The sequence below is a fragment of the Lissotriton vulgaris genome, chromosome 7 (assembly GCF_964263255.1).
Source record: "Lissotriton vulgaris chromosome 7, aLisVul1.2, whole genome shotgun sequence".
NCBI classification, from domain to species: Eukaryota; Metazoa; Chordata; class Amphibia; order Caudata; family Salamandridae; genus Lissotriton; species Lissotriton vulgaris.
The window spans coordinates 658,980,730-659,001,344 of record NC_141695.1 but is presented as its reverse complement, the minus strand read 5'-3'; the positions used below and the strand labels follow the sequence as shown (position 1 = coordinate 659,001,344).

The 20,615-nt window shown below is 51.5% G+C and overlaps 1 protein-coding gene across 4 annotated transcripts in view; it reads right to left on the bottom strand.

The window, feature by feature from the left end:
* Positions 1-19,165, bottom strand: part of TOM1L1 (target of myb1 like 1 membrane trafficking protein) — a 561,560-nt gene extending 542,395 nt beyond the window's left edge. Inside the window, exon 1 of one of the 4 annotated variants that reach the window (XM_086930855.1) lies at positions 18,970-19,165. In XM_086930855.1, the coding sequence (XP_086786981.1) occupies positions 18,970-19,027 (58 nt within the window). In that variant the 5' untranslated portion in view covers positions 19,028-19,165. The remainder of the gene's footprint in view (positions 1-18,969) is intronic. The other 3 variants (XM_086930856.1, XM_086930858.1, XM_086930857.1) reach the window with 3 other exon arrangements.
* Between the last annotated feature and the right edge of the window lie 1,450 nt (positions 19,166-20,615).

The following is a 20,615-nucleotide window of genomic DNA, read 5'->3' as shown; positions in this document are numbered from 1 at the left end:
GACTCACTGTCCTCTCCTGAGCTTTTGGGTTGGCTCAGGTGTTCCCAGGCAAACGAATCCTCCCTCCAGAGGTCAGCAATTGGATGTTGGCATAAGCCCTTTAATTCTTCCCTGCTGAGAGCTCTTCCCTCAGCTCAGGCCCACCTCTTGTGTCCAGGTGTGAATCTGCAGCCCAACATGTGACTTCCATATCACCGCAATGCATCTCTTGGCCAATGCCAGGGCCAATTCTATAAATCTATTCCCCACTTTGCGCTTAGGGGGTCTGGGGAATAGGCCAAGCAGACAAACTTCTACAGTTAGGGTAAGTGCGCGCCTGTAGCGTTCCACAGCCCCAAGTTATGTATCCAAAATCTGGGTCTAAATGATTGCACTGTGGGCAGCTCCTTAGTTCTCCCCCAAAGGCAACAGAAAGACAATAAGGTGTCATATAGGACATGTGGATATCATTAAATTGAATGTATTTTAGTTGGACGTTGCTTGATATTTTTTTAGAAGATTCCAACACTCTGTATCCATTCTGCACCATTGAGCTCTCTATCTAGGAGTCTCTCCCATTTACCCTTTAGTTTCAGCAGTGGAGTCTCTCTCATTTACCCTGTAGTTTCAGCAGTGGGGTCAATTACACCTCAATAAGAGAGGCATAAAACCATTTAATTTGATGACCCCGCTGTACCCTGTGTGACCAAAGAGTGGTTCAATGCATGTGTTTCTGGTTCGTCCTTGTTCGCACCCCGCAGTCGCCCAAACATCCATACTAGCTCCTCGTATGTTAGAAACTGACCCAGCGATAGTCCACACCCATCCACCAGTTCTGCAAAAGGGAGTAAGAGTTTATCCTGATAACAGTCCTCCACCTTCTCAATCCCAACCTCTGTCCAAGGTGACAACTGCTCCATCCCAAAAATCGAATGTGGTTCACTGTAAGGGAGTCCCACCAACTGTAGTACTGGGGAGTATCTTAGGGTGTCCAGTAATTGTGCCATGCAGCGTTTCCAGCACTGCAGGGCTGAAGTCTACAGTGTTGAGGTGTATGGGACCCTAATAGACTGATTCAGTAACTTTGCCATCAAAAGGCATGGACACTGTCCTGGCTCCATCAAGTACGTCCCCTTTTGGTTTACTTCATCCAACTATTGGCATACACATTGCAACTGTGCAGCTAGCTGATAAAATTCAAATTCCAGCACTCCTAGTCCCCCTCCCTCATGGTGCGCCGGAGGATTTGCAATGACACTCTTCGCCTCCCATCTCCCCAGACCAGATCTCGCACCAGCGCTCCCAGCGGGCGAAACCAACCCGCAGGCATCAACACTGGCAAGTTGGCAAAAAAATACAAATGGCGAGGCAGCATGAGCATTTTGGTCAAGGAGACTCTGGCCATCAGTGGAGGCAACAGGGAGCTCCAGATGTCCACACTAGAGCAGAGTGAGCAGAGGGCCCTATCCAAGTTGCCATAAATACTGCGCAGCTGATATCCTATTTATCTATTGTGGATCACAGCCATATTCGATGTGAGAATAGTATCACCTATATTCTGGTCACTCTACCTGGACTAGAGGACTATTTAGGCTCCATCTAAGTGCTGGACTTCCATTTATGATAGAATCATCTATCCAGTCCAAGGCTCAGCTACATACTCTATGGGTTTGTACGAGGTTTCAGTTATTTTGTACAAGGTTTCCTGATGAAGGCACACAGCCGAAACCCGCATGGGACACAGATTTCCAAGAGCCATGCCAGAAATGATTGTCCTCTGTATACTTTGATTTGATTATTTTGTCTGTATGTTCTTGTTATCAACTGTATCATGTTAAACAGTTCTTCATATATCAATGATTGATACTGTGTATATTGTATCTGGTATTTAGTCAAGACAAGAACTTTTTCTCTGTAATTTGACTGTTTGAACCCAGTGTGAACATACATATAGAGGACTGTATGTTGTATTCCTTGTTTGTGTATCTAGTCTAACTTATTTATAAAAATAACAATAATAAAAAATATTTTTGATACTATTGAACAGAGGTTGCATGCATATGTTTATGATAAACATTGTCCAGATCCATAATTATTTCCAGTAATTCAGACATTAACATTAACCCGACTTCCCCTCCTCCAGGCACTACTCCTCCGAGTGAGATTTGAGCATACATCTCTGGCCTGCGCTCGTCGTTACATGATGAGATTGCCCACCATTTTATCTTTTTTAAGACTGAAGAATTATGCCATCTTGGTAACAGTGCGTGAAATTCTCTTGTCAAAATCCAACATTTTTTTATAATACCTGCAGTGGAGAAAGATTGCATCCTACTCTGGTGAGGTATATTATTAAAGAAAAACATTGTTCCAACCTAAAAGTGAAATTCCTGTGATGGAAATGAACGATGTAGTCACTAGTCGGAAGGCAGATGATTGACTGTAGTAAAGCGAAATGGAACTACCACAAAAACATTTTACACCCAGTTCGAGGAGTCACTACTCTCTGTGAGATAGCATGACGTTTGTGCCGCAAAGTTAGTGCTACCAGACTGGGTAGAAAGAAGTCCCAAAGCTCTGTTATCTCTGTGAGCACTGGGATGCAAGCATGGCGGTCTGCGGCATGATATTACCCAGGGCACTCAACAGCACAGAAAAGAGCTGGGAAGATAGGCAAATATTAAAAAAAAAATGATGCACATGTTCCCCTGATTTGTTACATATTTGCAAGCTTCATTTTAGTTTTCTTTTTGTAGCGCTGCCATCTCATGGTTTAAAATGGAACTAATCTACAAACTAGCCCCACTGGTACATAAATAATTAGGAATATGCAGCATGGCTTACTCAAGCGCACTGGTAAACCCTGCTCCGCCGGCGATTGGTGGAGTTTTGCCAAACTTCGCGTTCCAAGTAGAGCGCGGAGTGCCAAAAACTCTACAAGGCCCAGGGTTAGTCTGAAGTCAGTACCCCAACTTCATGACCAGACTTTTGGGAAGCAGGATCATTAAAACGCTCTGTGTGGAAGCTGGCAGGTGTCCCAGCTGTAGAACCTCAGTGTACATATTCACCAGGTGGGGGGCTAGTGCATCTACATTCTTCGTATAAAATTCTAACGGGAGGCCATTAGGACCTGGTGTTTTACCACCAGACATCTGAAAAATGGCAGCTCTGACTTCTTGTGTCGTAACGCGGCCACCCAGGTCCTCGTCTGTTTGGTCATCCACTGTGTGAAGGCAAAGCGGGGCCAGGAAAGCACAAAGCTCTTCCAGTGTGGCCACCCAGGGCGGTATATAACTGCTCTCGGTATCTTTGAAAAAGGCCATTAATCCTGCCTGGGTCAAATTCAGACATGGCTGTTGTGGATTGGACATGAGTAATTGGGGAACCATGGGTCTCTGGCCTAATTAGCCAAGCCAGAAGGCGACCGGCCTTCCCCTCTTTGCTCTGTACTCTGTCCATGTATGCCCTGTTGTTGTGCGATTGGAGTCTCTCAAGGGCCTTGTCATAGCTTTTACGTGTGGCGAGTAGTCTTATAAGTGCCTGTGATCCTGTGTCCTGTATATTGTCTAACGCATGCAGGTCATCCTCCACGGCCAGCAGCTCCCGATGTAGTTCCCTCTGTATCCCAGTTGTTTATCCCATACAGTGTTCCCTCACCACCACGTTGAACGCTTCCCACTCCACTAGTACCGAGGGTGCCGAGCATGTACTGTCAACAAAATACGTATCCACTATGGATTGCAATGCTTCCATAAACGGCGCGTCTTCTAATGACAGGGGTCTGAGTCTCCACATTCGGATAGGAAGTCTTTGCCCATACAGTAGGTACAAAAGTAGTATAAGACTATGATCTGAAAATGTCCGACCTAAATGCTCAGTGTGTCGGATTCTGATGGAACCACTGACTCCTGTGCAGCACCAAAACGCATCCAACCTTGTGTGAAGCTAGTGAAAGTTGAAATAAAAAGAGAACTCCCTGTCCCCTGTGTGCTGGAGTCTCCAAATGTTTTGTAAGTCCCTGTGAGCCATCCACTCCTGCAACCCCGCCGCTGTCTTATGTGCATGCGCCCCCAGAAAGGGGGTGCATACAAAGAAGTTGAGGTCTTCCCCTAGAACCACATTTCCCAATGTGATGTCAGTTAAATGCTCAAAGAGAGAGGTCAGTTATGTAATTTGGTCCTGATTAGGTGCATAAAGGCAGCCAATAGTGATCTCCTGGCCCAGTAGTCTCCCTGTAAGGAGAAAATACCTACATTCTCTATCAATTAAAGTGTGTGTTGCCTCGAAAGGGACTTCTGGGTGGATCCATATCAGTGCACCCTGGGCATAAGCCGAGAATGTTGTAGTGAAAATTTACCCTCTTCATCTCTAGTGCAACCTCTCCACCTCCCCCTGAATGAGGTGGGTATACTGTAAGAACGCTATCTGTATACCACTGTGCTTCAAATAATTGTCTATGTTGTGACGTTTAGAAATTGACCCCATCCCCCTAATATTTCCAAGTGAGAAACTTCAGGTCTTGGTGATGATCGGCATCTCATGAATTCCCCCGCCCCCCCCCCCCCCCCAGCATCCCCCACCCAGCCTAAGTCATTAATAAAAGAAAAGGAAATACCCCCATCTGCGTATTGAACAAATAAGTCAAAAACAACAGGTCACAACAGTCAACAACTCCCCATCCCAGAGCACAAACTCAATGGCCATCTGCCCAAACTCGAAATGTATCTTCATGAAACAGATAGATGCCTAAAGCTGCCACAGTAAGTGCTTACAGGGGGTTCATTAAGAGTAAGGGGGTCCCAGTGAAGGAAAGAACATGTTATTTAAGAATCATTAGAATAATTCTAGTCAACAAAAAGGTACCTCTATAATGTTTTAATCACATTATAGGAAAAGAGCAATATTAAGCATTCACAAAGCATACACAATTGTAATGGTACAGGTGCCCCTGGGGATGGAAGGGACGTGATATAGTGAAGGTAAGGTGGGGGGGTTTTGTGACAGTAAAAACACGATATTGATCAAATAATAATATGATTCCAATGTTCAATAGTAAGCAAAATAAACGGTTAATCAATGCCAAAGTTTCAAAAAACATGCCCCAATGTCCATCTTATACAAGAATGGTGGGTTGGACGGGGCTGTTGAAGGGCAGGGACGTATGTCGACGTTTGGACCCTAAGAAAGCAGGATTGGTAGGATTCCTTGCACGTGGGTCTTCTTCAGGACGGGCGGAATAATAGGGGCAGCCAACCTGAGTACATCAGTTTGGGGAGGAAATTATTCCAGAGAAGGGTCCATGACATTTGTTCGAAACTAATAAAGTAAAGTCCGGATTTCCCGGGGTAGATCCAACTGCTGGACGGGGAGAGCCACTCGAACAATCAAGTGGGTTGAAAGTCCGCTGGTATACTCTGTGATTGAAGAGAATGGCTGATTAAATCAGGCGCGGTTTCGGTCGGCAAACAGCTCGGCGTCTAACTCGGGTTCCTCTTCAATCACAGAGTATACCAGCGGACTTTCAACCCACTTGATTGTTCGAGTGGCTCTCCCCATCCAGCAGTTGGATCCACCCCGGGAAATCCGGACTTTACTTTATTAGTTTCGAACAAATGTCATGGACCCTTCTCTGGAATAATTTCCTCCCCAAACTGATGTACTCAGGTTGGCTGCCCCTATTATTCCGCCCGTCCTGAAGAAGACCCACGTGCAAGGAATCCTACCAATCCTGCTTTCTTAGGGTCGAAACGTCGACATACGTCCCTGCCCTTCAACAGCCCCGTCCAACCCACCATTCTTGTATAAGATGGACATTGGGGCATGTTTTTTAAAACTTTGGCATTGATTAACCGTTTATTTTGCTTACTATTGAACATTGGAATCATATTATTATTTGATCAATATCGTGTTTTTACTGTCACAAAACCCCCCCACCTTACCTTCACTATATCACGTCCCTTCCATCCCCAGGGGCACCTGTACCATTACAATTGTGTATGCTTTGTGAATGCTTAATACTGCTCTTTTCCTATAATGTGATTAAAACATTATAGAGGTACCTTTTTGTTGACTAGAATTATTCTAATGATTCTTAAATAACATGTTCTTTCCTTCACTGGGACCCCCTTACTCTTAACGATAGCTACCCAGGTCCCAGCGACTTTATTGGGTTAACCCTTTTCTTACATAACAGGGGGTTCATGGCAGTTCCAATTGAGGCACTGTGATATGCAGTGCGTCGCTATAAGGAATGTCTTGGTGCGAAGCGGTGCCTCGTGCACCAGCCACAGTGTTTATCCAGCCATGAAGGGCCTATTATAGCTTCAAAATGGGGGCTGGTCCCCTCAGGGGTTTCGAATGCTATGTCATTCGTGATGGGAACGGTCTATCATATAATGTCATCTGCTGACCTCAGGGTCACCGCTGGTAGTTCAAGACTGTGTCCGATCCCTCCATCCCCTTCATAGAGCACGACTCTGCCCCCGAGGGAGAGCCACTCTCCTGGACAATTTCGGCCACTGCCGGCAGCGCCGCCACTCTTCCCACTCTGTCTGTGAGGTGCTCGGTTTCTTTGTCACCGTGTGCCCGGGTCTTTGTTTAGGTCACTTCCTGAGCCTACAGACTTCTGTTGTTGACTGGGTCTTCTCCGTCACCCGGGAAGGGGGGGGGGGGGTTCAGTACGATATGACTCTATCCATTCCTAGGCTTCCTTGGGGTCATCACAGAAGCAGCTCTTGCTGTCTAGAGCAATTCGAAGCCGGGCAGGTAACATAAGAGAGTACTGGAGGCTTTCTTCTCTTAGTGTTTTCTACACCTCCAGGACCGAGACGCAACATAATAAGACCAGATGTCAGAGGTTGCCAGCCCCCCCGCAAAACGTAGATAGAAAGCACGTCCGGACTGCCATCCTCACCGCTTTACCATCCCAAAGGAACTGACTCAGGACAGAGTTCACATGCCAGAACCACTGTGGGGGAATCGGGTAGGGATGATTTTGTAATTGATAATATAGTCGCGGGAGCGATACCATCTTAAAAATGGCTGACCGGCCATAGATGGAAAGGGGCTTGTGGGACCAGGTCTTAATATCCTCACACACACATTCCCAAACAGGTGCAAGATTTTGCTCCCAGGGCGTGGTGGGAGAATCGGACAAAAACTTCATGCCCCCATACACAGCCTGTACCGGTGATGCCCAAGCACCGAGCTCACCCCGACCTCCCAATCCCCACAAGGTAGACTTCCGAGGGTTCATATATAGACCAGATGTTTCCCCAAAGGTCTGCATGTTACGCATCAGCCTGGGGCCCGTGTGTTCCAGGTTGGTAAGAAAAAACAATACATCGTCTGTGTTAGACGGGACCTGGAGGGTCGGCCGAGGACAAGGGGAGAGGTCTCCGGGGAGAGCCGTCTCCAGCGATCGTACAGACAAGTAACTCCCCCCCCACAGATGGACACCACACAAAGATAAGATTTAACGTTCTTTATAAGCAATCTTGAGGTACGGTAGAATGGTACAAGGAGGTCTGGACTCAGGGGTCCCCTCGATTCTAGTCTCTTGGATGGGAAAGGGGGTAGCGGGACAGTCTTATTACCAATCTGGTAGTTGCGATGAGATGATGGGTAGCTCACAATCCTCGAGCTCGGCATTCTTGAAGGACGGGCCGCGGCAGCGCCAGCAGGTCCCGGGGAGATCGAAGGTGGCAACGGTCCGCGGCAGCGCCAGCAGGTCCCGACGAAGATGGTAGTTACAATGGGCCGCGGCAGCGCCAGCAGGTCCCGACGAGGATGAAGGTTGCAGAGGGCCGCGGCAGCGCCAGCGGCAGGACGACAGTTCACAAGGCAGGGCTGCGGCAGCGCCAGCAGTCCGTCAAGGATGAGTTCTTCTCGGTGTCTCTCGACTCCACGATACAACTGCCTTCCTGCTCTGGAGCTGCCCCAGTTATAGGTCTGGCGGCCTTTGATGTCCGGACCCTCGCACTTGGAGGTCGGGAGGTCCGGGATGAGGGAGTCCAGACACCCAGCAGGGGGGTGGAGCCAGCGCCCGGGGAGGCTGGGGGCGATCGGCACCTGGCGGGGGAGATCCATCGACACTTCTTTCTCCCTTTGACCTGCCAAGTGGTCCGTTCACCTCCTGGGTGGATGGTGGTGCCGGGATGTCGGGGCCTGGCCATGCCCAGGGTTGGGGTCGAGCTGAGGCCATGCAGCCTTGTGGTGCAGTGTCCAAGATGGCGGCCGGGCTGGGCAATGGTGCTGACGGTGGCCCGGGCCCGTGATATAGAGATGTCCGGGGGTAGGAGTAGGGGACGGAGTGTGGGTTGCTTCTGTGGGTAGCACCTGGAGAGCCGGTGTCCGGGCTCTGTCATGCGGGGAGGGAGCGAGCCCTTCATGTGGCCTGTCCAACATGCGTCCCCCCCAGCTGAAGGCGGGGAGAGTCACCCATCTTCTTGGGGACTCTCCTCGTCGAGGCGGAAAAAGCGGGACAGGCCATCCGCGTTGGCGTGATCCTGGCCAGGGCGGTGCTCCACAGTGAAGTCCATCCCCTGCAGGGAGATGGACCATCGCAAGAGTTTGGGATTTTCCCCCCGCATCTGCATTAGCCATTGCAGGGGGCGATGATCTGTTTGCACCCGAAAGTGGGTACCGAAGAGGTAGGGCCGGAGCTTCTTGAGGGCCCATACCACTGCAAAGGCCTCCCTCTCGATGGTGCTCCAGCGCTGTTTTCGGGCCAACAGACGTCTGCTGATGAAGGCCACTGGCTGGTCGACTCCCTCGGTGTTCAGCTGGGAGAGGACGGCCCCAATGCCATGGTCGGAGGCATCAGTCTGGACGATGAACTCCCGGCTGTAGTCGGGAGCCTGGAGTACCGGGGCGGTGCACATGGCGACCTTCAACTTCTCGAAGGCCGCTTGACAGTCGGGAGTCCAGTCGACTCTTTTTGGCTGGTTCTTAGATGTAAGTGCCGTGAGGGGCCCCACAATGCTGCCATAGTCCTTCACAAACCGCCGGTAGTATCCGGTGAGCCCCAAGAAGGCCCGGACCTCGGTTTGCGTTACGGGTGGCTGCCAGGACTGGATGGCAGCGATCTTGAGTTGGAGGGGGGCCACCAGACCGCTCCCCACTTGGTGTCCGAGGTAGGTCACGGACCCCTGGCCAATCTGGCATTTGCTGGCCTTGATTGTGAGGCCGGCCTGTTGGAGGGCCTGCAGGACCTCTCGGAGGTGGCGGAGGTGGTCTGACCAGTGGCGGCTGTAAACCGCGATATCGTCCAGGTAGGCGGCGCTGAACTCTTCGAGGCCCGCCAATACCTGGTTCACCAGGCGTTGAAAGGTTGCTGGAGCGTTTTTCATGCCGAATGGCATCACTTTGAAATGGTAGTGACCATCCGGGGTGGAGAAAGCGGACCGTTCTTGCGCCCTGGGGGTGAGGCCGATCTGCCAGTAGCCCGCTGTCAGGTCGAAGATGCTGAGGTAGCGGGCAGCCCCCATGCGGTCGATCAGTTCATCGGCTCGGGGAATGGGGTGAGCGTCGGTCCGGGTGACAGCGTTCAGACCCCGATAGTCAATGCAGAATCGGAGCTCAGGGGTGGTGCCGGGGGCAGCAGCTTTGGGGACCAGCACGACTGGGCTGGCCCAGGGGCTGTCCGAGGGTTCGATGACTCCGAGTGTGAGCATTTTTGACACTTCTTCTTGGATGCAGGCACGTACCCGATCTGGCACGCGGTACGCCCGATGTCTGATGGGGGGACTGTCCCCAGTGTCCACGTCGTGCAAGCACCAGGGGGTGACCCCTGGGGTGAGGGAAAATAGGGCTGCGAACTGCAGCAGGAGAGCCCGACAGTCTTGGCGCTGCTCCGAGGTCAGGGCATCTGACAGTCGGACCCCGTCTACTGAACCATCTTTCTCACGGGTCCTCAGTAGGTCAGGGAGGGGCTCGGAGTCTTCTTCCGCTCCACTGTCTGTAGCCATCAGTAGGCTGAGCTCCGAGCGCACAAAGTGGGGTTTGAGTCTGTTGGCGTGGAGGACCCGGAGGGGGTTCCGGGGAGATTCCATGTCGATGAGATAGGTGACGGGGCTCTTGCGCTCGATCACTTTGAAGGGCCCCGTCCACTTATCCTGTAGGGCACAAGGTTCGGTGGGGGACATCACCCATACTTGCTGGCCAGGTACGAACTCTATGGAGGAGGCGTTCTGATCGTACCATTTCTTCATGTCCTCCTGACTGGCTTCCAGATTGGCTTTGGCGATTTCTCGGAACCGCCTGGTCTGATTGCGGAGGGTCAGGAGGTACTTGTAGACGTCTGGAGGGGTTTTCAGGGGGGCCATCTCCCAACCTTCCTTGACTAGGCTGAGGGGCCCTCGAACAGGGTGTCCGTGCAGGAGTTCGAAGGGGCTGAAGCCGAGGGACTTCTGAGGGACTTCTCGGTAGGCGAAGAGGAGGCACGGGAGGAGCACATCCCACTGGCAGCGGAGGGGCTCTTCCAACCCCATAATCATTCCCTTGAGTGTGCGGTTGAACCGCTCAACCAGTCCGTTTCCTTGCGGGTGATAGGGGGTTGTGAATCGGTAGGTGACCCCGCACTGCTGCCAGAGGGATTTCATGTATTTTGAAATAAAGTTTGTGCCTCTGTCGCTGACGACTTCTCGGGGGAAGCCCACCCGGGAGAAGATCCCCATTAAGGCTCGGCCGACCACCGGTGCTGTTACAGTTCGAAGGGGGATGGCCTCGGGATAGCGGGTGGCGTGGTCCACCAGTACCAGGATGAATCGATGCCCTTGTGCTGTTCGGGGGTCCAGGGGCCCCACAATGTCTATTCCCACCTTTTCGAACGGGGTGGTAACCACCGGGAAGGGCTGCAGGGGTGCCTTGAGTTTGCGGCCGCTCTTCCCGCTGGCCTGACAATTGGGACAGGACCGGCAGTGGTGGAGCACGTCATTTCTCATTTTGGGCCAGTAAAAGTGGGTCACCAGGCGGTTGTAGGTTTTGTCCTGACCCAAGTGTCCGGCCAGGGGGACGTCGTGGGCTAAGTTCAACAGGAAGTCTCTAAAACGGAGGGGCACCACCAACACTCGACTGGCCCCCAACTCGGCGATTCTTTGTTCGCTGTACAATAGATCATTGTCCCAATAGATCCAGTGGGCCCCGGCGGTATCTCCCGCACTCTGGGCAAGTGCTTGTTGTCGTAGTCCCTCGAGGGAGGGACATGTCTTTTGCTCTTGACGGAATTGTTCCTGGGTGGGTCCCCCTTCTTGACGCCACTGAGCCAGGTCTGGGAGATCCTGGGGCTGAGCGAGTTCTTCTTGGGTTTGTTCCGGGGGGTCGGCGGGGTCGGCATCCCCCACTGGAGCGATCGGGGGAGGAGGTGCTGGCCATTCGGGTTCTTCTGGTCGGGGGATGGCGCGGGCCGCCATGGACCGGGTGGTTACGCACGCCCAGTCCGGGAGGCCCAACATCCCCAGGTGCTCTCTTCTTTCTACGGCGGCCCACGGGGAACTCTCGAGATCGTTCCCCAGGAGACAGTCCACGGGGGCATCATAGCGGACCGTCACCTTTAGCATGCCGGATACTCCTCCCCACTCGAAGGGGACGCAGGCCATCCGACACATGCTCTCCGAATTGTCGGCTGAACGGACGGGGCAGAGAACGTTCGGTAATATTTGTTCTGGGGTCACCAGGTGACAGCGGACGGCCGTCACACTGGCCCCCGTGTCACGTAGGGCTTCGGCCTTGCGCCCATTTATGTTCACCCACTGACTGTATTTTCTGGTGTTGGCGGGTAGGAGAGCCCGCTGGATCATGTCTCTTCCCCCCAGGCACGCCAGGACCATGGCGGCCGGTTCCCACTCTTGTTGCTCTTGTTCGTATTCTTCCTGCTCTTCGGAGACTTGCTCTTCTCCTAGGGCGGCGGCAGCTACCTGGCGGGGCCTCGGAGTCTGGTTCTGTGGGCAGTTCGGGTCATTGGCGTAGTGACCGACTCGCTGGCACCGATGACACGTGACATTGGCTCTGAACCCCGGGCGCATCGGGGGGTTGCCCCGGCCTACCGGGGGTGGGGTGCTGGTAGCGGGAGCAGCCGGGACGGTGTCTTTCCCCCGGCCCTGGCCTCCTCCTCGGGGACGGTGATGGCCTTGGTTGTTCCTGTTCTGCTCGTTCGGGCCACCCCGGCCCACTCGGGTGCTTTCCCATCGGTCAGCCTCGGCGGCGAGCTGCCGTGGATCAGTCAATTTACTGTCGAGGAGGTGCTGCCTGAGCTCGACAAAGCAGTTGTTGGAGAGGTGCTCCCACACAACGAGGTTAAAAAGCTGCTCGTAGGTCGTTACGTTGCTCCCCTTGATCCATCCCTCAAGGGCTCGGCTGAAATAGTTCACATATTCCACCCAAGTTGTACCCGGGATTCGGGTGCAGTCGCGGAACCTCTGGCGGTACATTTCGGGTGTCAGCCCATATCGAGTGAGGAGGGCGGCCTTCATGTGATCATAGGACGTCATTTGATGATCCGGGAGCTGTAACAGGGCATCACGGCCTTAATTGACGAACCTCCCCCATAGACCGGCTTCCCAGTCACTTCGATCGATCCGGTGAGAGGACATGGCGATCTCATAGGCCTTGAACCACTGCTGTATGTCGTCGTTTCGGTAGTACTCTCGGACGACATCTTTGGGAATGTGGACCTTTGGTTCTGAAGTTCCTGGGGTGCGTGGTTGCTCGGGCACCCCCAGGTCCTTGCCTTGCTTATGTAGTTCTATTTCTGCTAGTTTGCGCTTGTGTTCATATGCCAGTCTTTTTTCTTCAAGCTCTCTTTGTCTTTGTTTTTCCTCCCGCTCTTCTCGGAGCCGTAAGTGTTCTAGGTTCAATTTTTGTTCCGCTAGTTTTAGTTCTCCATCCATTTTGAGCCGTGCCAACTCTAATTCATGCAGTCTGTTTTTTTCTCGCTCTTGGATCTCTTCCCGGGAGAGACCCGTTCTCCTTTCTTCGGAAGGAGCGGGGCTAGTCTCTGGTGCTTCGATGCGTTGGTCCCGGGGACCAGTGGTGTTTGCCTCTGCCCATGATTCTTGGGCGTGTTTAAAGTCATCTTTTGTGCTCAGACCGGTGGTAGCAATGCCCAGTTCCATACAAAATTGTTTTAATTCTCGATGGTTGTACTCCTCCAGCTTGTCCATTTGGAATTTCTCCGTAGACCCGCTCTCTTGGGCCGGCATTGTGGTTTAGTCGTGGGGTGAGTTGCTTTCTGTACGATTACGCGTTGGTTCGGATCCCACCACTGCCACCAATGTTAGACGGGACCTGGAGGGTCGGCCGAGGACAAGGGGAGAGGTCTCCGGGGAGAGCCGTCTCCAGCGATCGTACAGACAAGTAACTTCCCCCCCACAGATGGACACCACACAAAGATAAGATTTAACGTTCTTTATAAGCAATCTTGAGGTACGGTAGAATGGTACAAGGAGGTCTGGACTCAGGGGTCCCCTCGATTCTAGTCTTTTGGATGGGAAAGGGGGTAGCGGGACAGTCTTATTACCAATCTGGTAGTTGCGATGAGATGATGGGTAGCTCACAATCCTCGAGCTCGGCGTTCTTGAAGGACGGGCCGCGGCAGCGCCAGCAGGTCCCGGGGAGATCGAAGGTGGCAACGGTCCGCGGCAGCGCCAGCAGGTCCCGACGAAGATGGTAGTTACAACGGGCCGCGGCAGCGCCAGCAGGTCCCGACGAGGATGAAGGTTGCAGAGGGCCGCGGCAGCGCCAGCGGCAGGACGACAGTTCACAAGGCAGGGCTGCGGCAGCGCCAGCAGTCCGTCAAGGATGAGTTCTTCTCGGTGCCTCTCGACTCCAGGATACAACTGCCTTCCTGCTCTGGAGCTGCCCCAGTTATAGGTCTGGCGGCCTTTGATGTCCGGACCCTCGCACTTGGAGGTCGGGAGGTCCGGGATGAGGGAGTCCAGACACCCAGCAGGGGGGTGGAGCCAGCGCCCGGGGAGGCTGGGGGCTGTTGCGTGTTTATCTAGGTTCCTGATCGATACTGTGACCTTATGCCCCTATTCGGCTATAAATCCATTTATTCCCTATATTGGCATAACCGTTCAAGTGCGATATTCAGAAAGTCATCTCTGACCTCACACGAACAGAGCCATGTTCAAGGATATATCTCTCTGCCACTTCCTTTGCAACCAATTAGTGCAATGACAGAGCAGAAGTCACTATCTGATATTCCTAGATTAACACTCCGAGTTCTTCAACAAGATAAAAACTCAGCAAACTAGGAAATCCCCCTTGCTTTGTTTTGATTAGTAATAGAACTCTAATGAGCAACTGATAGCTATCACTTCCTAGTGACATCTTTAATTGACGTCTTATGTCCAGCAAACTTGCGTCAAACCCGGCACCTGTCAGGTATAAATACTACCAACGTTGCCTTAAGCAATTGCTGTCGTGCACCCTGTTGTGCATCCCATTGCTGTTGCTGAGCACTGTAGCACTCTGTTGCTGCAGCCTGCTGTCCCTGTGGTGGTGAAGCTACTGATACCATTATCGCTGCTAAAGCGCGAACGATGGTGTGGTATGCTTAGGAGCTGAACAGCCGTCCCTCTCCGGAGAGGCCAGCAGATTCCAGCTGCCCACGGACGCTGTCCCCCGCCTCCTCCTCTCGACGCGCTGAAGAAGAGCCGCTGCCTTTCTCGTGCAGAGAAATCCAGCTCCGGCGTTTCCGGTCTACCCTTGCGGGTGACAGGGATATCGAGCTTCCCCTGAAGGAGATACCAAACCTCCATCATTCTATTCAGAGGTATGGTGTTGACTAAACCCTTAGATGAGAATTCTTGAAGCAAACCTTGGCAAAACCAACTTAACTTAAAGCTACTTACTTACTCCCCTTCCACGTGTTAGGCTTAGGTCAGGCACACTGGGGTAGGCTTAGTTAGAAGCACCAGTTGAGTATGTTAGCCTAATGTATATATTACTGTATATATGTTTTATTACTTTTAAACCATTGTATGGCTAAGAAACCATATCAATGCTTTTACAGTTCTATTTCGCAATACTTATCTTACTGTACGTACTTTTTATCATAACAAGTCTTGCAATTGTGGCAATACATTTCTCTTGTACGAGAAGAAAGACTGTTCAATAAATGTTAACCCTTTATTGACAAACGCCCGTCTCTCTATTCTCTACATATCGTGAAAGTAAACTGCACTAAACTAACTGAGTGAAATACCTGTCTATTGTTTCACACAACCCTAGAGATCGACTCTTGATCTGAGGAGCAAAGTTGTCATGTTGCACGGTTGTTGGAAAACTGAATCCCTTCTTGTCTGTGCCAGGGAAGCTGATCACTTCCCATACAGAGAAGAAAGTTTCCAGTGACCTCTGAGCTAGTTGGTAACACACCCAATTAAGTTTGGCATAGTCAGTGGAGGCCTGGAATATCCGCAGTTCCACGTCGATACTACTGTTTATGTTATTCCAATGCGCAGGGCCTAGTGGGAAACTAGGAACTACACTACATGGCGCCCAACGTGGGGCGCCATGTAGTGTAGTTCCTAGTTTCCCACTAGGCCCTGCGCATTGGAATAACATAAACAGTAGTATCGACGTGGAACTGCGGATATTCCAGGCCTCCACTGACTATGCTAAACTTAATTGGGTGTGTTATCAACTAGCTCAGAGGTCACTGAATCCCTTCTTGTCTGTGCCAGGGAAGCTGATCACTTCCCATACAGAGAAGAAAGTTTCCAGTGACCTCTGAGCTAGTTGGTAACACACCCAATTAAGTTTAGCATAGTCAGTGGAGGCCTGGAATATCCGCAGTTCCACGTCGATACTACTGTTTATGTTATTCCAATGCGCAGGGCCTAGTGGGAAACTAGGAACTACACTACAGGGCGATCGGCACCTGGCGGGGGAGAGCCATCGACACTTCTTTCTCCCATTGACCTGCCAAGTGGTCCGTTCACCTCCTGGGTGGATGGTGGTGCCGGGATGTCGGGCCTGGCCAGGCCCAGGGTTGGGGTCGAGCTGAGGCCATGCGGCCTCGTGGTGCAGTGTCCAAGATGGCGGCCGGGCTGGGCAATGGTGCTGACGGTGGCCCGGGCCCGTGATATAGAGATGTCCGGGGGTAGGAGTCCCGTAGGGGACGGAGTGTGGGTTGCTTCTGTGGGTAGCACCTGGAGAGCCGGTGTCCGTGCTCTGTCATGCGGGGAGGGAGCGAGCCCTTCATGTGGCCTGTCCAACAGTCTGCATAAAGGGCAATGCGATCGGAGAGTCCGTGCGCCCATTCAAAACCGGACACCTGAGCATCCATCCGCACCCAAGCAACCAGGGGTTCCATTGCTAGGGCAAAAAGATATGGGGAAAGTAGGCACCCCTACCCGGTGCCCCGCCCAATAGAAAATGCAGAAGAAATAGACCCGGCAAATCGCACCGATGCCGTAAAGTCAGTGTACAACAGGGTTAGGTGGGACAGGAAACGTGGTCCAAAGTTCAGCTGCCGCAGGAGCGCAAACAGATAGACCCAACTCAAGTAATCGAACACCCTGTCCATATCTGCCAGCAGAAGCGCTGCCCATTTCTCTCAGTTCCTGGACGGACGTGACTGTCACATATGCCCGCCTAATATTATGGTGGGTTGCACGCTGGGGCATGAACCCAGCCTGGTCTGGATGTACAAGTAGGGCAATATGAGGCGGAGGTGGTTTGCTAATGCCTTCGCTAATATCTTAGCCTCCATGTTCAGGAGGGAAATAGGGTGATACGAGGCGTGGTGTTCCGCAGTCTACAGGGCTTGTGGAATACCACTATCTCTGCATGCCTCCAGTCACTGGGCAGACACCCTTGGTCCATGTCGTCCTCCACCACCCTGCAATAGTGGGGCCCCAGCTGCAGAAAATATTTCTTTAAAAATTAGCATGGAAAGCTACTAGGGACTGGAGCCCTGCCTGAGTTTAGATTTGCCAGGGCCACCCCCAGTTCTTCATCAGTAAGTGAGCCTTCCAGTTCTTCCCTAACTTCACCTGAAAGAGCCTTCGGCGGGAGATCATCCAAGAAACGATCAATGACTTCCGCTGGGAGGCATTCCATGGGGGCATATAGCTGAGCATAATACTCTGCAAAACTATGTGCAATAGACAACGCGCCAGACAAAATTAGCCCGTCCGACCCCAGATACACCTGGGAGGGCCTGGGGGTGAAGCGAACCCTGACACATTTGATGCAACATTTTGTCAGATTTGTCGCCCCACTGGTAGATCCTACTATGAGTAGCCAGTCAAGCTCATCTAAGAGGGTATAAGAATATTCCTGCTGTGCTAGCAGTAACTGATGTTGATTCAGCCGCCCTCCCTCTTCCCCGTGGCGCGCCTCCAACTCGAGAATAGTAGCTTCCGCTCGAACCAGGGCCTCTCTACACAGTCATCGGGCAGCAGCGCAAAAGGAAATGTCCACCCCCATCCGGCAGTCCCGGTCCTCCTCTCTGCCAGGAACCACACGGCCGCTACTGGGCCAAGATGGCCACTGGCCGCGCCCCGCACTCCAGCTACCTCCACCACTCCACCTGCGACCCGATCAGGCCGCCGACAATAGCTGCCACCCCGCAGGGGACCGGGGCGCCTCCAATATATCGGGACAAGCCCTGCTCAAGATGTCTCCACCGAGGCCCACACGACCATCCGCGCAGGGCACGCTCCCTCCTCAGTTGCTGCAGCGGCACCCAGGCAATGCGGCAGGAAACCTAGGTGACACTGCCGCTCAGGATGGGGCCACGTCGCAGGTAGGCTGCAGCTGCCGTTGATCACCGCAACTCCGCCCCCGAGTCGTCCGCGGCTCCGAAACCGGTTCTGGGGTTAGTCCTCAGCAAGCGATAGTGGTGGGACATCCCAGGCACCAAATAGAAGGCCGGGGAGGTAGGATAAGCATAAGATTAATGTGAGGCTGGCCGGAGCACGCTCAACTCACGTCCGCCATGCTGGCCCACCACGCCACGCCCCCATGTCAGGTGTTTTTAAACCGTCCCATCAATCCCTCTTTTTCACCCTTGTCTACACTCAACCTGAGATCCCCTCCCCAAGTTGTCCTAGGGATATTATCTTGCACAATACTCCTTTCTACTTGAATCAACCCTGGCATGCAATTCTGCAGAAAAGTACAAGGGAGAACTTTGCAGATTTTGTCCCATCGAAGTTGCTACCAACCATTTGGCCTCAATGGGGAGAGATGATAAACCAACAGTATTGTGGGGCAATGGCTGCTGTAAGTATCCGGAATTTGGTGGGTGGCCCTTGAGAGTCTGACAGATACTGCTCTGAATCTGTGAACCAATCAAATGTGGGGACTGGAAAGAGGAAAAGGAAGAAGGATGCAAAGATGTCAATTAGCAATAATCCCTTCTCCTACCCTTAGAATTTTGATTGAGCAACATCCCTGGAATAACTTGGATACAAGTGTTCTTTATAACTGGAAAAAAATATTATTTTCTTCACTCTCCCTTAATAAAAACCAGAGGCGTTGGCTATGTTAAACGTTATTTTTGTTAAACCTGTCTACTGAATAGAAGCTATTAAAGTCTGATTACGTAACATTTTGAAATAAATCTCAATTAGCTCTTAAATCAAACCAGAATCATAAATAACCCAGAAAAGCAGCCGCATGGTGATATTATGATGGCGTATGCGAAAAGTCACTGTTACGGAAATAAGTATGATCTGTAATGCCATGATGACTACAGTAACAGGGATTCGCCAAGCAGCACTTTATCGTAAAGAGACAGGCGAACGAAAACGCGTTCTTTCCAGGCGTGGCTCCTCCCTCTTCCCACCTGTGTCCTAGAACGTGCTCGCATCAGATATTATCACATCCCATCACTTTACTATTTCATTAACTCCTTGCTTTGCTTCGCTTTAAATAACAAGAATGTATGTACGTTGCACATTAACGATGGAGTTTCCCGTACAACTCTGGTCGGGCGCGCCAGTGCCTAACTTTGCAGAGATCTGTTAATCTTACCTATCAGGTGTCCTACGTGCGTGCTGAAAGGATCCTTTGAAGTCTTCCCAAAAGCCATGGCTGAGTGAATCCAGATTTATGAAAGAAATAACAAATCCACCCAGAGACAAGATGTCAGCAACAGTGTCGTCCCGGTGACTTTATATGCCCTGAACTTTACCCAGCGCTCAGAGCCTGGGTGTGCACGCACTGGGCGCAGAGGGAGGGGCCGGAATAAGAGGCGGGCAGAGGCTGGGGAGACCAGGAAACGGCAGCGGGTACAGCAGTGAACGGGCACCTGGCAAACAGAGGTCCTGTTGTGTAAATAATGATCACCTGCGAGAGGGAGGCGGCAGAGCTGTCCGCAGCGTGGAAAACAAACACCTGGCTGCCTACGATGGCCGAAGACTGGCAGCGATTCGGCTTTAGTAACTACCAGGAGGACGAGGAGGCGAAACTACTTCGCGATCCCGCCCGCCGAGCACTAAAGCAAAGAGACGTCACTCTGGAACGTTACAGGATATGATAAACGTGCAGCAGGGAATGCCAATCACAAATCCGACACCCGTCTTCTTGACTCGGGAGGGAAATGTAATTTCGCCAGAATCACATTGTAAGTAGTATGACGCACCCTTTCCCTTTCACCCATGTCATGACATCACAAAGCGTGCGTTATCATTTACCACCAATCACTTCGTAGGAAGTGACATCACACTATCATTGGCTCCGATGGCACTGCTCTGTGTTTACTTATTAATTACACGAAGAGCACAACGTCCTGGTGCGTAGCCAGAGGAGTGCTGTATACTAACAACAAAGCCAAATATTTGAGAACGACACTGTGAACCCTGGCACGGCACAGGTCCTAACACAGACTAAAGAAAAAGGAAGAAACAATAACATAAAGAAAACCTGTGATGTTTTGAAATCAAGAGAAGTAATATTTAGGATGTAGATATAAAAATATCACATCATGTATACAAATAATAAAATTTTAAAAAGACACCGAAGTGTAGAGCTGATAATCTCTGAAGCAGCAATCCTGTGACCTGGCACATTATTTCACCAGTTGTGAACGAACCAGCTTGGCACCCTCTTACCGGTGGGTGTCATTTATGATTTTGGTCAAGTTTCTCCATGGCAAAATACTCCATTCCGCTGAAGGCAGGAATCCGACCCCTTTTAGCACGGGTGACTAGTGTTCCAGTGTCTAAGACATAATGTGATGTCTGTGCAAGAGCAGATACTTGTTGTTCACCAACTTAACATTCACCACCTTGCTGGACGCTGTCTTCCCCTTTGTCCCCTCCATGTCTATGTTATGTTCAATCCGCCTCCCTTCCTGCAGGCCGATAAATCAATGTTTATTGTGTATCTGTCTCAGAGCCCCGCACAATGGAGAAGGGCGGGATATGCATCCCCACTGCACCCAGACAGTTTACATATGTCGTCCTTCAGTCTAAAAATGCACCACCTCCTCAAAGGAGATGGCCAAGGGCAAAGTCAATGTTCTCAATTTCATCTGAACAACGGGATGTGGTAGATACCCATTCTCGACTTTGTAGACACGCATAAACCATCACCTGGCTGCCGAAGGTTTAATTTGAGATGCTAAACATTTTCTAGTAGCGTTACAGGATAGCTGTCATCATCACGGGGACTGCAGA